This window comes from Nuphar pumila, chromosome 14 (assembly GCF_984573655.1).
Source record: "Nuphar pumila chromosome 14, dmNupPumi1.hap1.1, whole genome shotgun sequence".
Classification (NCBI taxonomy): domain Eukaryota; kingdom Viridiplantae; phylum Streptophyta; class Magnoliopsida; order Nymphaeales; family Nymphaeaceae; genus Nuphar; species Nuphar pumila.
The window spans coordinates 19040757-19059615 of NC_143262.1; the positions used below are offsets into that span (position 1 = coordinate 19040757).

The 18859-nt window shown below is 38.1% G+C and overlaps 1 protein-coding gene across 1 annotated transcript in view; it reads right to left on the bottom strand.

The window, feature by feature from the left end:
* LOC149816556 (DNA (cytosine-5)-methyltransferase CMT3-like) overlaps positions 1 to 17660 on the bottom strand; it is a 33598-nt gene extending 15938 nt beyond the window's left edge. The window contains exons 1-9 of the mRNA XM_089986919.1: positions 17307 to 17660; positions 17190 to 17224; positions 16972 to 17071; positions 8283 to 8390; positions 8072 to 8191; positions 7818 to 7911; positions 7455 to 7663; positions 7289 to 7354; positions 4428 to 4673 (exon numbers count right to left, since the gene is read on the bottom strand). Of these exons, the coding sequence (XP_089843045.1) occupies positions 4428 to 4673; positions 7289 to 7354; positions 7455 to 7663; positions 7818 to 7911; positions 8072 to 8191; positions 8283 to 8390; positions 16972 to 17071; positions 17190 to 17224; positions 17307 to 17660 (1332 nt within the window). The remainder of the gene's footprint in view (positions 1 to 4427; positions 4674 to 7288; positions 7355 to 7454; positions 7664 to 7817; positions 7912 to 8071; positions 8192 to 8282; positions 8391 to 16971; positions 17072 to 17189; positions 17225 to 17306) is intronic.
* Between the last annotated feature and the right edge of the window lie 1199 nt (positions 17661 to 18859).

Sequence of the window (18859 nt, forward strand, 5' to 3'; positions counted from 1 at the left end):
TTTTTTTGTGCAAGTCTCTCTCTCTCTCTCTACCTAGGGTTCGGTGTATCTAATCTTTCCTTCAACAATATATATATAATTTTTAAGTTTTATCAATTAAAAAAATATGTTTTAATGAGCCATTTGCAGTTTCACAGTCTGAATTAGTTCATACTTACACATGCATGGCTTAATATTTGAGACAAGCATATGACTATTGGCAGGATTCCGAAATTGAAAATATCAGTGCAGGAAGGAGAGTTGTTTCGACTCCCCACCTGAGCCAACACATACTGAACATCCGAAAGCCCACATATCGACAAGGAAACCAACAACGACAGAACGTTGCAGTGTGGCTTGCCAAACCGCATGTCCAAGCCCTCTGGCAAGATGCACAAGGAACCTTGCAGTTGAGCCGTTAGCACCGAGTAGGGACACAATTCTGTTGCGTCAAAGGGCAAGCAAACACAGAGACCCAAAAAAGCACAAGTTGTGCGCACAGAGACCCTGACATTCTAAGAGGGAGAGAGGGAAGACAGAGAGGAGAGGAGGAGAGCAAAGGGAGTCAGAGAGGAGTGGAGGAGAGCAAAGGGAGTCGAGAGCATAACTGGAGCGGTCGGCGGCAGCATTGGCGTCGACGAAGAGCAGACAGAGTCAAAGAGGAGATGAATGGAGGATTAGGGCAAAAATTGCCCTAATCCCCTCCGCAGCCCATTTCATCAGGCAAAAAAAAAATTAAAAAATTTGGACCAAAATGACCCTAGGTGCGTTGACCACACCAAGGGTTGGGTTGATCGCACCGGGTGCCGCACCCGCATGCGCACCCACGGCGCATCGACACGGGTGCAGCACCTGGTTGGTCGAATCCATGTGACAAAGCATAGATGGCTTTAACATTATCATCTATTTAAAGAGTTTTTTTATCTCCATCAAGTTTGTTGGGTTTTAGTTGTGACTCGAGAATAGTGCCCATCACATAACTACAAAGTTTTTTTATTCTTTGAAATTGTTTTTCATGGCAAAGGCCCACATCATGTAGTTTGTACCATTAAGTTTGAAGAAGAGATTTATCTTAGAATCTTTCTCTCTATTTTAAGATAAAAAAGAAGAGAAAAAGAATAGACAAAGAGAGAAGAAGAAAACAAAAGCACATCCACCACAATCTTCACAAGCATACGATCCTTGATCACCACAAACAACTTGATCTAAGGTCCTTCGACACTAATACCATGTAATGAAAAAGGCGGAAAGAAAAAATACAATGTGCACAAGCACAAATATAAATCTTCCAAAAGAACGATACAAAGGCACTACAAAACCACAAAGTACATACATGTCTTAAAAGAACCAAAATACAAACAAAGATTTTAAAATATAACTATTATTGGATAACAAATGCTTAGGATAAGAATATCACAGGGAAACCCCATATATATATATATATATATATATATATATATATATATATATATATATATATATATATATATATATATAGGCCTTGTGGAAAGTGTACGGCTATATTTATAGTCGTTGGAAGCTATCCCAAAAAGATAGCCCTTACACGGATACAAAATAAATAACAAAAAAATACAGTGTGACCGCTATATATGAATACATTTTAACAACTTCATGTTAGAAGAATCGTTATTGTCTTTCCTTACTTGATGTAAAAGGTACTATATGTCTTTTAAACATGGGTTTTCTTGTAAATTGGTTGTGGCCCTTATATAATGAATAAGAAACGGAATATGGCACGATTAGGCCCTCTCTCTCTCTCTCATCTTGCACACATGTTCACCCCTCTATCACAGCACATGGATGAGGACCATATACCATAATCTTAAAATTGTATCAGAGCAGGAAAGTAAAACGCTAACCTGGGTGTCAAAGGAGCATTCAGCTGCAACTAACGTCACCACCCAAAGTAGTGACTGCAAAGCAAGAGAGCTCAATGATGTTTGGGTCTGGTAGCATCTTGGGAGGGATGAGCTCGAAGGATTTTACAAAAAAGAATCAGGTCAGCTGTAGTTGTATTAGATGAATATTTGAGTTTTTAAATTCTTAACTGTTGTCAGCCCTCTAGTGTTTTCTTCTGGTGCAAAGGAGATGGCCAATATCTATGGTTAAGATGGGGCGTGTAAAGTTATGCTAAAAAGTGAGAGCAGATGCATTATTACCTGCTAGTGGTGTTTGCCCTAATTTTGGGCTATCTAAGTTTTGTATGCTGAAGTTTTGGTGTGGCATAGGACTGGCATCAACCCTACAATGGGACTGATTGTGAGTAACAGCATATATTAGGTATCCAAAGTTCATTGGCTGCTATTAAGGTACTGCTTCTGTCGTGATGGCTGATTCTTGGGAGAAAGGTAATGCGTGTGTGGAGAAAGAAGATACTAATAGCATGAATATGGTAATACCAAGCTCATATGAGGGATTTCAGATTAGTAATCTGAAATTTGATGGAAAAAATTATGTAAAGTAGCCTCAGTCTGTTGGACTTGTTATTTTAGCTATAGGAAAGTGGGAATATATCAATGATGATATAAAGAAACCAAAGGAGAACGTTTCTATGTACTCAAGTTGGAGGAAGGAAAATGCTTTAGCGATCTCTTTCATTCTTCAATCCATGTCTCCCAAAATTGCAAAGACATTCATGTATTTAAACACGGCAAAGGAAGTATGGGAAACAATAGTCGAGGCTTACTCAAAGAAAAAAAAGCATTGCAAAGGAGTATTAAATTCTTGATAAAATAAGGAGATGTCAAGGTAATCGAGCTATTAATGAGTATTACGCAGAATTAAAGGGTTTATGGGATGAGCTTTAATAGTTCACTGAATAGAATGTCAAACATGTACAAAGAGAAGGAAAGAAGAAGAAAAAAGAAAAAAAAATTATTTGTTGTGGGGCACCACTCCAGAATATGAGAATGTGAAATCTAACAATCTTAGTAGAGAAGACCCTCATTGGGAACTACTTACTCTCTACTCTTTAGGGAGGAAGATAGAAGAATGATCGAGAAAGGAAATGACATTAGTGTGGAGAGGTCAGCTCTTATGGGAGGTACTCATACTCAAGGAGCTACATATGAAAGAGGTTGAAGGAGAGACATGGCTCCTCGTGGTAGAAGAAGTGGATACGGAGGAGTAGATGAAAAGGACAAGCTAAGGTGCTCTCATTGCAGAAAGACCCATCACACCAAAGAAAATTGTTGGGGCTTAGTTGGGAGACCTAGCTTCAATAGAAACAAGACATTCTATACTTCCAACTCAAAGTAAAAGCAAGAGAAGGGAGATGGAGAATCATGGGCCAGCTTAAAGAAGAGGATAGAAGAGCTTGAAGCTAAAGTTGAAGAGAAGCCCACCTCCTCTTCAGTGAAAACAATTGATCATCGTTCACATACCACTAAGGGTAATCCTTATTTGTCTCATACATTATCTAGGGGATGTATTATTGATCCAAGGGCCACGGATCATATGGTAGGAAGAAGAGAGGTTTTCTCTAAATGCATCCCTTCAAGTTCCGATGACCCTGCTGGGCTTGAAGATGGATCTTTAACACCTATTCTTGGAAAAAGAAGTGTTAAAAACAGTGTTGTTCCCTCTATCATTTGTACATGTACCAAGCTTCCCCGTAAATTTACTTTGTTTAAGCCCTTTGACTAGAAGCCTGAATTGCTCCATAAACGTCTTTCCTAATTATTGTGTACTACAGGACCTGGAGACGGGGATGACCTTTGGGCATGGTAGTGAGAAGAGAGGACTCTATGTTTTGGATGGACTATTAGCTATGATGTCTACTAATAGTGCTATTTTGTATCTAGTTCATAGTATCTTGAACAGCTTTCTTTACTGTAATGACTTAATTGCAAATGAACAGCAAAGTAGCAATCCAAAATGTTGTTACTTTTGCAAGCTAATCAATTAAAACTAGAGATTATATGCAATTTCACATTTCACAAATCAAAGAACCATTTTCTCACATATGTATGAATTTGCAAGACAAATAAAAAACCATTGCATAGGAATGAATGAGGCATTTGCATATTGCTTCAAAAGTTATGTCACATGGATACTCCATTTTGGCTCCCACTTTGTAGCTCTTGTACACTAGTCATATTGAAAACTTCACAAAATGGTCATATCCCCATATCCACAGCCGTACTATTGTGACAGAAAAAATGAAGTATTGCAAGATCACCAGCAAAAGACAGAAGCCTTTGAAAAACATACATGTTTGCCAGCAATTATGCATTCTTGCACTCCTTGCTCAACTAATTTCCTTTCCAAACCCAAGGATAGTGCGGTGGCACAAAAGTACCGAGCACCCATCTAAATAGAGCTACAATTACAAGCAAACTATAAAACCTCTCAATGGCAAAGTGTAACAAAATTTGGAAGGAATGTTGTAAATCAAAGATCTATTATGTCACAAAAAAAAAACTTACCTTAAACTTAAGTCCATGTTTTCCACTTTCAGTAGGATCTCCATAGCAAATACCAACAAGTTTTGCTACCTCAAACTCGCCTGGGGAAAGTTTTTCATCAATCTCAACATCTTCCAAATCTTCGATCTCATTTATGACTGAGGCAGTCATTTGCGACTTGGTAGTCCCCAACAAATGGTACTGGTCACAAAGCTTTTCCCATTCCTTAATCAGCATCAAGAAATCTTTTGCTGACTCATTCCTCACCTGAAATAAGACTATAAGTACAGATACACACACTACGCATGCTCATGCACAAAAACATAAACAAAGCACCAAAAAGGTTATAAAAATATAAATGAGAATTATTCATAGAAAATAGTAAACAGCAACTTATTACCTTAATACTTAATACCAAACAATGCCACAGATACTGGTGTTGGTAGGTGGGCTATGGCTTGCATGACATTTGTTTTCCAAAAGAATGAGGCAAGGGTTGTGTATATAGTAGATGCATATGCATAACTGAATACTGCAAATAGAGACCTCCACTAAAATATAAAGACTCAAGTATACAAAATAATCATGAAAACATACAAGAGATCTTATACAGTATACAAAGTGTCTGTGTAAGGCAGCACCTAGAAACATCCTGAGGTACCAGCATTGACGTATGTCCACTATGCATTTTGAAGAACCCATATTTCACAGATATTAATTTTGACCAGCAACCATAAACTAGATTTTTGTCTTCATAACTTGAATGAAAGAAAAACCCTTTTTTAATGATAATATTTAAAGTGGCTATACTAAAAATACATAATATCTATAATACTTCCATTTTGTCTATATACTTTGCTTTTAAATATTAAGATGAACTGGAAAAGACCTATATCTCTGTGTGTATGTGATTATATGCACTCAAGATTGTTGATATAAAGCAGTAAAGCATGAATATCATCTTAAGTGCAAACTCTTGTCTCACGAATTCTTCAGCCTCCTATAATGCTCCAACAACCAGAAAAACTAATGAAAGAAGAAGAGATAATGCCAGAGCGGAGTTTGATACACTATACTACACCAGACATAAGAAAAAAGGGCAGAAGGAGAAGGAAAAGAAGTAGAAGAGAAATGAGAGGGGTTACTTTACTCACTATGCCCCCATTCCATATATTTAATTGGCTTTTACAATTTAGTACAAAATGTGGATAGATATGTCCCTCTTAAAAAGGTGTCATATACAAGTATCAAGACCAAAAAAGTCAAACAATCAAAAAGACCAGTTTCCCACATATGGACATCAAGGAGAACCACCTTCAACATCTTGAATAACAGTTCTAATTTCTAAATCATTAAGGACATAGTGATGACAGTGTCTAACACAAGTCTGACTTTGGCCATGAAGTATCAAAGTGTGTCTGAATGAAGTGTCCCATGAACATAGGATCCACAGATTAAATGAAGTGTCCATGTGACAGAGATAAAGACCTATAAATTTTTATGTGAATTTTTCATTTGTTTAACTCTATTTTGTACATATCAAAGCAAATGCAAAAGTGATACTTTGTTTGTAATAAAAAATGGTATAGCGAGGGAAAAGAAAGAACAAAAACACAAACACGGATATTTGCTTGTTAGCTTTAAAAGAGAACTACCATCGAGCCTACAGGTTGAGAGATTTATAACAAAATATTGATATTTCAAAAAAAAATACCCAACTTATCAACAAGCACCACCAACCAAAAGATCATTCAAAATATATCCACTAAAGACGAATGGAGTCTGAAATATAAAATTTTATATTCAGTGTTAAAAACCAATTGAAAGAGATTTAGACTCATTTTCAAATGGAAAAAGCATAACAAGGACTTTCTCAAGGAATATGAAGATAAGTGGCATTTCTCAAGATCTTCAAGCAAAAGAAATATAGATTATTTTCAGTAATATGCAGGATAGAGTATAAAAGAGAAAGGTGGGAAGGAAGAAAATGATTATAGGGAAAAGAATAATTATTCCAATTTTGCATTGGTAATTACTGAGAATGGTTATTACATTGAGAAAATAGTTTTCAATATAATGTTCTTGTTGAAATTTCATTGTGTTCCCAAGGTTGTTTGATGGCTTATGCTTTATTTACAATGTTATATGGTGTTACATACTTGCTTTATTCAATATTTTATTTTTAGAATGACTTAATCTTAGACCCTTGCAGTATTATGATAAGCTTTTTATAACAATAGTTTCATTATTGATGTTATGTATTATTTGTTAGTTGTAACATATCCATTCTATTCGGTTTTTTCATAATTAGACTTATTTGGTAATGTAGTTATTGTGTAAATGTGTTTCTCCCCCATCTCCCACCCCATTCCCCTAGTGATCAATTGAAATGAAAAACTCAACAAAGACATTCCCCTTTTGAGCTTTCTATTTCAATTTTGAAAGCGTTCTTTTTCTTATAACACAATATACTTGAATTTTAGACCAATTCAGTATGCCCTACAATATGTTGTTTACAACAAAATATAAATAAAGAGTTCCCACTTAGCATTACAATGGCTAACTTGAAAGGTTTGAGAACTATCACTTAAGTTGGAGAGAGAGGGATTTCCCTATTGCAAAAACAAAAGGAAAAAGTCCAAAAGAATAAAATGAGGCTTTCGCCTCTAATAGCCATGCCAAACAAAGACGCATGCCTCAAGATCAGATGTTGGCTCAAGAGTATGCACCTAGAAGGGGATTCGAGCCACCCTTATTTCTTAAGGCAGTGAATGTGCAAGTCACATTGTGATGCATGCTTCAAGCTTTAAACTGTAGTTTCCAACAACAAAGCAAGAAACCTTTTATCATGTCAAATGCCACAAGTGTAAATACAAGCATACCCGTGTCTCTGGATGATTTAATTGAAGGCTTTCACAAGCATATTCATTAAGATCTAGTGCCCACCTCTACAAGAAAAATCAAATAAACTAATTTAGTTAATAAAAAAGTTAAATAAGGTACCAAACAAAACCACACTTCAACATTTACATGAAAACACTAAATTACCGTGACAAGGTTCATGCCAGATAGTCGAGCTCCAAGACAAAGTCCAGTTGACATTCCTCCACAACCAGAATATAAGTCTAACAAAGCTAGCTCAGACTTTGCAGTCATGGAATCAACTGATGCTTCATCAGAATTCGACTTAGCTTCAACATTAGCAGAATCCTCACAAGATATTGTTGAACATGAGCCACTGTTCAAACCTGAATTCTCTGGAAAGAAAATAATGCAAACATTGGATGTGAAAATAGCATACCCAATATGATGTATCATGCACATCTTAAGACAAAATGGCAATAAAATTGAACCTTAAGAATTATAGAAAAGAAGAAAGCAAATTAAGTTTTGCAAGGATGAGATCTTTACCAGGTAATATTTTTGAAAATGTAGAATATGGTAAGGAATAAGACATATCATAATAAAAGTCACATTGAGGACTCTTCCACTCTTGAAAATCCACCTGTGAACAGTTTTAGGAAAAAGGAAAAACCAAGGCTAATGGATTACTAAAAGACCAACAAAATAACAAAAAAGAACTGAAAACAAAGATGTGAGGGCAGCAAATGCAAACAAATTCAGAAGGTGCTACTTTTTCCATTACTTCTAATTAATAAACTCACATTTGGGGCCACTTGTACAATTTTGACTTTGGATACAATGCAGTCAAGCAAATTTTCATCTTTGATTTCAGAAAAGAAAACTCTTTTCTTATCAATAAGATTTGTGTGGTCTTTTATAACCTGAAAAAAGAGAAACACAAAAAGTTTAGGCATACAAGTAAGATAAACAAAAGAGAATATATCAGAACCCTAGAACTGTAAATAGTCTCACGGTATCCTGAGCTCTATAAAACCATTGGGCAGTGAAATATTGATCCCCGTCCATTGCTTCAAAGAACTCAATTATTCTTCCAATAAAGTCAAGCTCATTATCGTATCCCTGTGAAGAAAAATAGATAAGCAACATGATTTTTGTCAATAAAAAAGATTTCTGGCACTAATTGGATATTCGCTTCAACCTCAAAATGACAGATAGATCAATGAATGATAGATGAAGAAAACAAGTTCACTTTAGAAATGTTGATTGCCCAAGAAGAAGACAAAACAGAGGCAAAACAAATAATAATGAAACAATTACTAGCTTAGAACATTAAACATAGCTCTATGTTACCTAGACAGTTATGTCACATACATGCGGGTGTGGATGTGGCACTTTAAAAAAACTTGGGTGTGGGGGTGCAGAGAGGGTATATGTATAATTTTTAACAATTTTAAGTTAACACTAATGAAATATTGATTTAACAAGAAGCCTAGGTTTAGCCTTTGCACCAATAAGGGGAGGAGAAGGAAGAAGAAGAAGAAAGAGAGTTGGAGGCGGAGAAGGAATAGGAATAGGAAGAAAGAGATGAGCAGGTGGTGAAGGAAGAAGAAGAAAGACAAGAGAAGGAGGAGAATGAAGAAGAAGAAAGAAAGGAGGAAGGGGGAAGAACAAAGATAGACATACCTATTTCACCTCATTGTCGTCATTGTTAGAAGAGGAGAGTAGTCAAGGAGAGGGAGGAGTCAGGATTGGGACCCACCTTGGTTTTTTTTAATTGGATCAAAATAGACTTGATTAAAGTTGACCAAGTCCATCTTGGACAAATATAACCATGAGTGCAGGTTGACCGCACCCAGAGCAGCAAATTTTAATATTTGCCAGGATGAGTGTCACACTAATGCAGCATCAATGCAAGTGCGGCAGTCTTTTTAACGAGTATCTGTGACATAGCTAGACACTGATACGAGTTTCAATGTTGGACATGATTACGAAGTATCAGATATATTGAACTTTGAAAAATTAGATATGCAGCACAACCACACAAACACACATGCATGCATAAGTATTAAATGCAAAAAAGCAAGTTACAAACCTTATTTTATAGACAAAAAGAGATGAAAGAGAGAGGGATAAAGTGTGAGAAGAGAACAGGTGGAAGGAGGTAAAATCAGATAATAACAAACAAAGAAGGTTATCATTTCTCAATTAGAGACTGAGAAATCTGCTTGTCATAACATTAAGTGATGCATGAGATAGAAAGAGAGAGGAATCCATGCAGAAATCGAAAAGAAAAATAAAAAACATTGTATCATAAAAAATGAAGAAATATGCCAATTGTAAAACTCTTTAAGTTCAAGTGGAAAATTGCTAATCCCTTTTAGGAAATAAAGCTCAAAGGTGATTCAGCGCTAAAGGCCATTGTTGTGCATTATATTACCAATACCAGAGAAAAAAATGTAATTTATAAAGTATAGCAGACACTTATTTTTGAAATGCCCATAGACCACAGATGAAGTGTTGAACACATGACATGACATGTCTAACATGCCCTATGGTGTTTGACAATTTAGAAGATACTCCCCTGGCCTAGTGGTAGGAAGACATCCTAAAAAATAAGAGTTAGGGTTCGATGATTGGTAGGGGAAGAATAGAGAAGTTAGAAGATAATCGTTTTCAAGTCATGCCAAAAAGTGGTCGGTGTGAATGTCAACTAGACACAAATATGCCATACCTCTAGGAGTGAACAGGTAACATAGATTACAAGTATTCACAAAAGGGGAAAAATTGAATTTCCTTAAGTTCTCTTACTTCTATGACAGATACACGACATGCATGCTAATTTTATGAAACTAAGTACCCAGGCACGTGTAGTACATATTGTGCACAATTACATGTTGCAGATCAAGACTAACTATCAAAAGAAAATGCAAATGAATTACCTCACTAACAAACTATTAAAAACAATAACAATAAAGTAAAATCTTCAACTTCATAAAAGGAACAAACAAAGTAGACAACGTGTTTACCATGTCATTCACAAGTTCTTCTATCTATGAAGCATCTTGTATCTTACCAATTCAGCGATATGTTATGAGTTATGACAATTCCACCATTGTACATGTAAATTTTTTCTAGTTTTTAGGTTTACAAATTTATTATTTAGTAATTATGAAAGACTAAGTTGAACTCATACATTAGACATTGGGCAACTAAAGTTCCATCATGCAAGCAGCTACCATGCTGCTAGATTTACTAAACATAACTGAAGCAGGCCATCGTTTATGGTAACATCTAGACACATTACCAACACAAACTACAATAGTACTGCAACCTATCATTTCATTAGTGTTATACTAAAATTTTCAGAAAGAAATTGACCATTTTGTTTAATGTATAATTTAGTATTATATAACTGTTAGGTGAGACCAGATTGACAGTTGTAATACAGATACAGCTATAAATACAAGGGAGCAGCCTTTTTTGTGATGTTTCAAAACGATATCAACTAGTATATAAAAGCATACCGTGTGGAGTATATAAAGGGATACAATATGGAGTGAAATGGGGTATCCATATGAGATAGGTCAACAGCTTCATATTAAAGGATTTCATGCATCATCACGCCAATCATCTAAGTACTATTTATCTAGATAAATAGCATAGCATAGGAAATTTTCATGGCACTACAAACTTTAGCTCTGCAACAAGTCCTACTTTTCTAGATATGTGGCTGGATCCAAATGCACATAGGTAATACAAGTGTCTGCAGACACTATATAGCTCCATTTTTTGATCTTTTTTCCTTAGATCAAACGGCTGTATAGGTACTTTTATCGACAAAGTGATGGAGATCAACTCTTCAGGATTTCTATGTCTATAAAGCTTTGTAAATTGAACTTTTATTAGCCTAAGAGATCAAGGGATCATATTCTATCTTGAATTAGGTCAACCGATGAAATTACTTTGCATGTACAAGAAGGAAAAGTTGGAAGAACCTTAGTGATAGAGAAACTCAGGAATGATGATACAAGTGAATCTCAAAGAAACATCTTTAAGGTATCAAGTAGGGTTTGACTTGACGGTGAATAAAACCTAAGGAGTCAAACTACACAAGTCGGATGCATTTATGATTGTGCATTGTTTTGTTTTTTGTTATAAACTCAATGTAAGGCAACTATTGGGTGTGCTTGGTTCTCTTCAGGACCATGTCAGAAGAATCCTTGGGGGTACCATCTTAGGCTCTTTCCACTCCCTAGGAAACCCCTGGTCCCTTAAACAATAAATGAATGCAGTAGGTTCATGTATACGTGCTTTGTTTCAGTGATGATCTCCTTGATAATACTTTCACACGCACACCCACCTTACTCCATTGTTGTATTACATGTTAAAACAGGAGATTTTCATGTTTTATAACTGTTTATCAGCAGTTGCATGAATATGAACAGAATATCTTTGGAACTGACAATAATGGTCCAACACTCATTTGCTCAATTGAGCTGCCTTAACTGAAATTCAGGTTTCAGTCACAGGTGCTACTTTCTCATCTCCTTTATTCAATCAACCGCCATATGCCTCAAATTTATGGAGGAACTACAAATATTTCACCACATAGGTTCACTTATGGAGCTCAGAAGAATGACACTTTTAGTGTCCTACCTCCCAATGGAACCAATACAGCTATGAGTAGCTCAATATGTTTCCCAATGGGCACTATAAGAAGAATAAAAAAGTAACACGGTGATAAGTGGGAAATTTGATCATGTTTTTATGTGAAGTTTATCGTGTCAATAGTCTTCATAATTACATCCACTCATAGGACATATGAACTGGGAAATTGTTTGGAAACCTTTTTGTAAAGTATTGACTATCTATAAAAAAATTGTGTGTGTGTGTGTGTGTGTGTGTGTGTGTGTGTGTGTGTGTGGTGGTGTGTGTGTGTGTGTGTGTGTGTGTGTGGGGGGGGGGGGGGGGGGGGGTATGCACGTAATTGTCATTTTCAAATAAGACACTTATATAGAGGACTCCAATTGTCACGGTCTTACTTTTTTCAATAAGCCAATGTGGCACGACGGTCCATCATTACCGTCAAAAGCCTTTCTATCGCTGTCACTGGCATAGAATGCATCGCAAACCCGCAACGCTGGCCAGCCTAACCGCCAAAGGCCGTGTACCAACACCTTTCCGTGTGCTGAATCATTTTCATTGGCACTATGCACCACTCCATGCGCAACTGCCTAGCGGAAGCTGATCAAGTGCACTTCCAAAATGTGTATTCTATGTAATCCATGCCGCTTAGTGCATAACCGTCTCATACAAGCTATCACTTTCAAAAGAAGCACAAACTTTGCCTTAGCCTTGCGTGTCATAGAATGTATTGTGACTCCATGCACACGACACAGCAAAACCTCGCCATCGAAAGAATAAAACCTTGTGGCCCCCAGTCTGAAGACCAGTTGATGATTGAACATCATAGCGAAGAGCACTACCCAAACTCATTCATCGGCGCCTAGGCATTTACTCCCCTAGCCCCGAGTCACCATACTCGGTTGGAACCACCTAAAGTGATTCCTGAAGGAATTAGCCCTAACTCGCACGCACCCTCGTGCATCCAACCGCTATGCATGGGACATTGCAAGTCAAGAGGTCCTTAACTAAATCTCCAAAGGCAGCATCCTCTGGTCCGTTGTCACTATATAACCAAACAACGCTCCACGTCTGTGCCGCCACACAACGATACACTAACGACAATATTGATGTCTATCGCATGTCGTGCTACCACCGCACATCACCGATCAAGCAAATGCATGCCTCACAATCCTACAAGCAATGCATTTTTCACTCAGTAGAGCTCTGCATTGCACATGCCTCATTCCGAAAGATTGGCTCAAAACATTCTCCCTCACCCAAAACCATTGTCGTCCTCGACAATGCCAGTGCAGGTAAGAGCACAATCTTCACTGATATGCCAATTTTCCTTTGAACTTATCTATGGTTTACTATTTTTCTTTAGCCTACTCAACTTGTTCTGGATTACACCGACCATCGTCGCAACCTTTAACACGCCAAGTCTCATACCTTTAATGCATCTTCGATCACTTAGACAACATTCATATGCTTTATCAACATCAAGCATTCTCTTCTCGTGAGACCCTAGTGCAGTCTCAAATACAAACAGGTCATCCTCACCCGCACGACAAACTTGTCATCTTAATGCTCATGACTGGAGTACCTTCCAACCCCAACAAGGGCAAGTCCAAGCCCTTCGTGGTCCTCACAAAGAAAGATGACCATCAATGTGTGTCGCAGGGATATCAACTCTCTTAAGCACTAACTTGTGATTTTTCAATGGTCCAAACTAGTCCTCAAGTAGGGGACACTTGCTTACGTATCACCCCAATGCGGTCCTTCAAAGTGTCTTCTTGAGCACTCGTCTTCGTAAGGGCACTTTGCCCCAAAGGTGCACTCCCCTCCCGAAGCCAGCATGTTGTACTCTCTCTCAGAGTCAGCAAAACGTTCCCACAGGAGCCAATGAATAACAATTTTTTCTACACGCGCAATCTATTGAAGATCTACCAACTCAAGGGACCAAAACAATGAGAATCCTGCTCAACATGAGCACACTCCGCTAACCTACAATCTTGAAAAAAAATCTAGAAATTTAATTGAGTTTCTCGTACCCAAATGTGCAAATCCATCCAGCTGAATCCAACATATTTTTTCTACATACACAAGGCAAACACCATGCTCCAGCGGTGAGCCTAACACACAACTAGTAGAAATCTTTGGCTTATCTGTGTTCCCTTGCCCAACTGAACAACAACCTTATACTTTTGCTTATCATCAACAAGATGTCTCATACCATCCTGCCAACATCTTGCTTATGTGTTTGGTCAACCACATTTCAGTTGCGCAAAATTTTCTAACCAAAATAAACCATCTTTGTCCTCTTCAGTGTCACACACAATGAAGAACAAGGTCTTCGCGAATCTTTCTGCTTTGATGTCAATTTATCACAAGCTTACTTTTTTCAATAAGCCAGTACGACGTGAATGTCCTTCCTTACTGTCACAAGTCTTTGTATCGATTTGTCACGAGCACAGAATGCTTCACAAACCCGCGATGCACCAAAGTTGGCCAACCTCGTACCAACACTTTTTCACGTGCTGAATCATTTTTATTAGTCATGCACACCACCCCATGCACAGCTACCTAGTGGAAGTTGCTCAAGCGCATTTTCAAAATGTGTATTTTATGTAAATCATACCACTTAATGTATAGCCGTCTCATATCAGCTATCACTTTTGAAAGAAGCACAAACTTTGCCTTAGCCTTACGTGCCATAGAGCATATTGCAACTCCATACGCACGATACAACAAAACCTCGCCACCAAAAAAACAAGACCTTGCGACCCCCGATCCAAAGACCAGTTGATGATTAAACATCGTAGCGAAGAGCACCACAGAGACGCATTCGCTGACGCCGAGGCATTCACTCGCCTAGCCCCGAGTCACCATACTTGGTTTGAACCACCTAAGGTAATTCCTAGAAGAATTAGCCATAACCCGCACGCACCCCATGTGTCCAACCGCTACAGATAAGATATAAAAAGTCAAAAGGTCCTTAACCAAAGACAACATCCTCTGATCTGCTGACACCAAATTTTTAAAGACAACAACCTTTGATCCGCTGGCATTACTTAACCAAACAACACTCCATGTCTATACCGCCACACAACAATGCACTAACGATGATACCAATGCCTATCGCATGTTGTGCTACCACCACATGTCACCAATCAAGCGAACGCATGCCACATGTTCCTACACTCAATACATTTTTCACTCAATAAAACTCAGCACTGCACATGCCCCATTTCGAAAGATCGGCCCGAGACATTAATATCCTATCACATTTTGTTCTTGTTCTAATGTTTTAGAAAACTTTCTTTTAGTTTTAGATATGCCTACCATTTTTCGCTGCTCATTATGAATGAAAATTAAAACTCAAGTTCAAGCAAGTTCAATGTTTATACAACCAAAGTTGTTCTTTATAGAGTTTGATAACATTTCAAATTTAGTTCATCTTGTATTTAATGCAGATAATTTCCATGATTCCACGAATAATATGTATTCACATGCTCCATTAACGTCAGACAATTAGATGCAGCTGATTAAGCCCATCAATATTTCATGAAAAGATATCCAGAGAGAAAGCTATCATTATGGTTTCATTTATTTTTCTCACATTCATTTAAACTTAGTTTATTATTTCAATTTCCATATTACTGTATGCCAGTGGCGGAGACATGGGTGAGCGGTCGCCCACCCCAGAATTAGTGGCGGAGACACATAGTGGCCAGGGTAGGCAGGCACGTGCCCACCCTGACCTAAAAAAATCCCTGATATGGGGGGTTCATGGCAAGTAGTGCCCACCCTGACCAAACTACCTGACCCATTTTATCCTCTCTCTCTCTCTCTCAGGGCACAATTATGCAAAAAGTCCATTATTTTCTCGCTATCCATTCTCAATGAAACCCCTTTTTCGCCTTCTGATTTTCAAAATTTCTGGTTGTTGATGCATAATTTTGATTCTTCTACGGTTTTCCTTTTCTCATTCTGCATAGATCAGTTCTTATCGCAGTTGCAGAATCAACAACTTGAGTTAATTTGTTAGGGTTATGGTTTCCTTGTGATGGTTGTGATAAAAATTATCCTGAAAATAGAAAAAAGGACTTTAAGGGTTCCTGTGAAATGTGTCTCTTGTGACATGATACCGATTTAAGAACCCGATAGAGCACAAGGATGAAATTGTAAGGAAACTGCAAGAAAGGAAGCATAAATGTGGAATGAGTGGAGATGGAGAGAATGTTGCTCCAGCTCTGAAGAATGCAAATATTGGAATTGCCATTGCTGATGCTACTAATGCAGCTAGGAGTGCATCTAACATTTTCCCTATAGAACCTGGGCCAGTTTTGAATCAGCACAATGCATGATGTTTGTTAGAGTTTAGATTTTTTATTAGTTTATTTTTAAATAGCATAAATATTTAATTTAGGTTTTAAAGTTTTTTCTGTTTTTTTAATAAGCATTAGCCATTATATGAATACTTTATTTTGGTTGGAATATTAGATTTTTTTCAATGATTTTTTTAGGAATTAGGGTGTTTATTTGGATATTTTCAAATGGTGTAAATGTTTATGGTTTTTGAGTTTTTCGTGTTCTTTTCTCTTTTCAATTATCATTAAACATGATTTCATTAATGAATGCTTGATTTTGGTTATCAGTTGTATTTTTGTGTTATTTTGGTTTTTCATATGACGTGAATATTTAAGTAGGTATTTTTGTCAATCTTTTTTTTCAATCAACATTAAACAAGATTCCATGAATGCAAGCTTGGTTTTGGTTAGAATTTTAGGGTTTTTTTTCAATTAGCTTATTTATAAATGATGCTTATTAGGATTTAGGGTTTTGACTTGGTTTCTTACCATGTGTTTGTGCCCACCCTAGTTTAGGTTCCTAGCTCCGCCACTGCTGTATGCAGAGGTCTGCTTCTTCATAATCCATCTATGTTGTTAGTCTAGCAGGCCATAGGCAATGAGTAGTGTGTGCACAAGCTTGACATAATGAGAACAAGTTAGCAGAGTTTGTCATTCTTGCCCTAAATTAGCAATCTTGTTCACTCTCAAAATAGCAAACGTACCTTTACAAAAACATCATCGTAGAGGTTGATGACGACTCCCTCAACCTCGCACTGAGAATAATGGTGCCTGGCATGGAAAATTCTCTCATCCTCATTGCTACTGCATACATTTTGAGAAACAGAAGAAGAAAGCTCAGATGGAGTACATATGATCAAGACAGATAAAGGCATGCATACAAGTTTAGATAGGTGAATTTGTCCATATAACTCATTCTTACCTTCCTTGTTTCAATTTTTGGCCCCTCCCTGAATTCTGTACAGTGAAAAAAAATATGAAACTCAACAAGGGAGGAACAGAACGAAAGGAGAAATGAACACCAGAAGATTCAAATCACCTTGACGGTGTATCTTTGGGGCCATCTCCGATGAGCCTCCTCCACGGGGATCGGATCCCCAATCAAGTAGCCTCCAGAAGGTCCAGCCTTCTTGTTCTTCTGCTTCTTTGGACTAGAGTCCTTCTGCTCCACCCTCTGCATCTTAGCAGGATGCTCAGCCTCCGCTTCCTCCTCCTCCACCTCCACCTCCACCTCCACCTCCACCTCCACCTCCACTGGATCAGCCACCGTCAGCACACGCTCTGCATCTCTGCGCCGCTTGCGTGCTGATGACAACGAAGACAACGACTCCTGTGGGGGCTTCTCTGCAGAAGCCGAGCCGCAATGGCGGCTAACATAGACTCCGCGCGGCATCCTCCGCTAGGTTGACAGAGAGAGCGAAAAATCCGGCCGGCGGGTGAGCGGAAGTGGAGAGTGTCGCAGGACAAATTGTAGATGAGGGGAAAGAGATAGCGCCAAGAAAATGGGAAAAGGAAAAGGAGAAATAGAGGGGGTGGCATTCGAAATGGGAAAAACGGGCGGGAAAACGAAATTTGAGGAGCGCAAATTTTGGAGTCCACCGCATCGGGTCTCCATGGCTTTTGAACCTTGAGTTGGGTCCAGGCTCAAGGGTCGAACAAAGTCCGCTTCCCTCCCCAATGCCTTCCAGTTCCAGTCCTCCGCTTAGGGTCAGGGATGTAAAACTGTTCGGATCTGGGTCGGATGTGGCCAATATCAGATCCAATTAATCGGTGTTGGCTAAAAGGACGGATTCAGATTTGGATTCGGATGTGGATAGTGAAAAGCTCATACCAAATCCAGTTTTATACACCTAATCAGATTAGGATATCCTTCAGATTTAATAGCAAAAAATCCAAACAATATCCATGTTCAATTATAACGGGATATAGTTTTGGCTTACCAAAACTGACTAGGTTAAGTCGGATTCAATCGGATATCAGATAAAATCCATTTCATTGACATCCCCGGTTATTCAAATCCACAGCCCTAGTTCGGCCTAAACTGGTTGGGCTGCAAGGGGTTGATGAGTTGCCCGGCCATCTTATGGGCAGACCCAAGCGCATATCTGGCCGACCATCCATGGATCAGTTACACTCACTAGCCATGGGATGAGTTGACAAGCCATGGGCCAGTCAATGGACCCATGGCTAGTGAGTGTAACTGGGTTGAGTATACCTGACATCCTGTACCGATTATACCTGACCCGACCCAATCTTAATAGACCCATGGGTTCAGGTCTGATCCAAAAATAGACTCGTAATGAAAATAGGTCAGGTCTTGTTGTTATAAACGAAGACACGAACCCGTTTGGACCTGACACACTTTTTACACCCGATCCAAAAATATTAAAACCAAACCAACTCAAACCTGACCAGCTTACTTACCGGAACCGGTTTTATTCTTGAACCAACCCGAATACGAACCTGTTTCATAACCAAACCCGAACTAATTATTTACCCAAAAGTTCATTGTATACTTGATTGGACTCGAACCAAAGTTCCAAAACAGTTGAAACTGATCCACTGTTAGATCCTTGGATTTTAGAAATTACA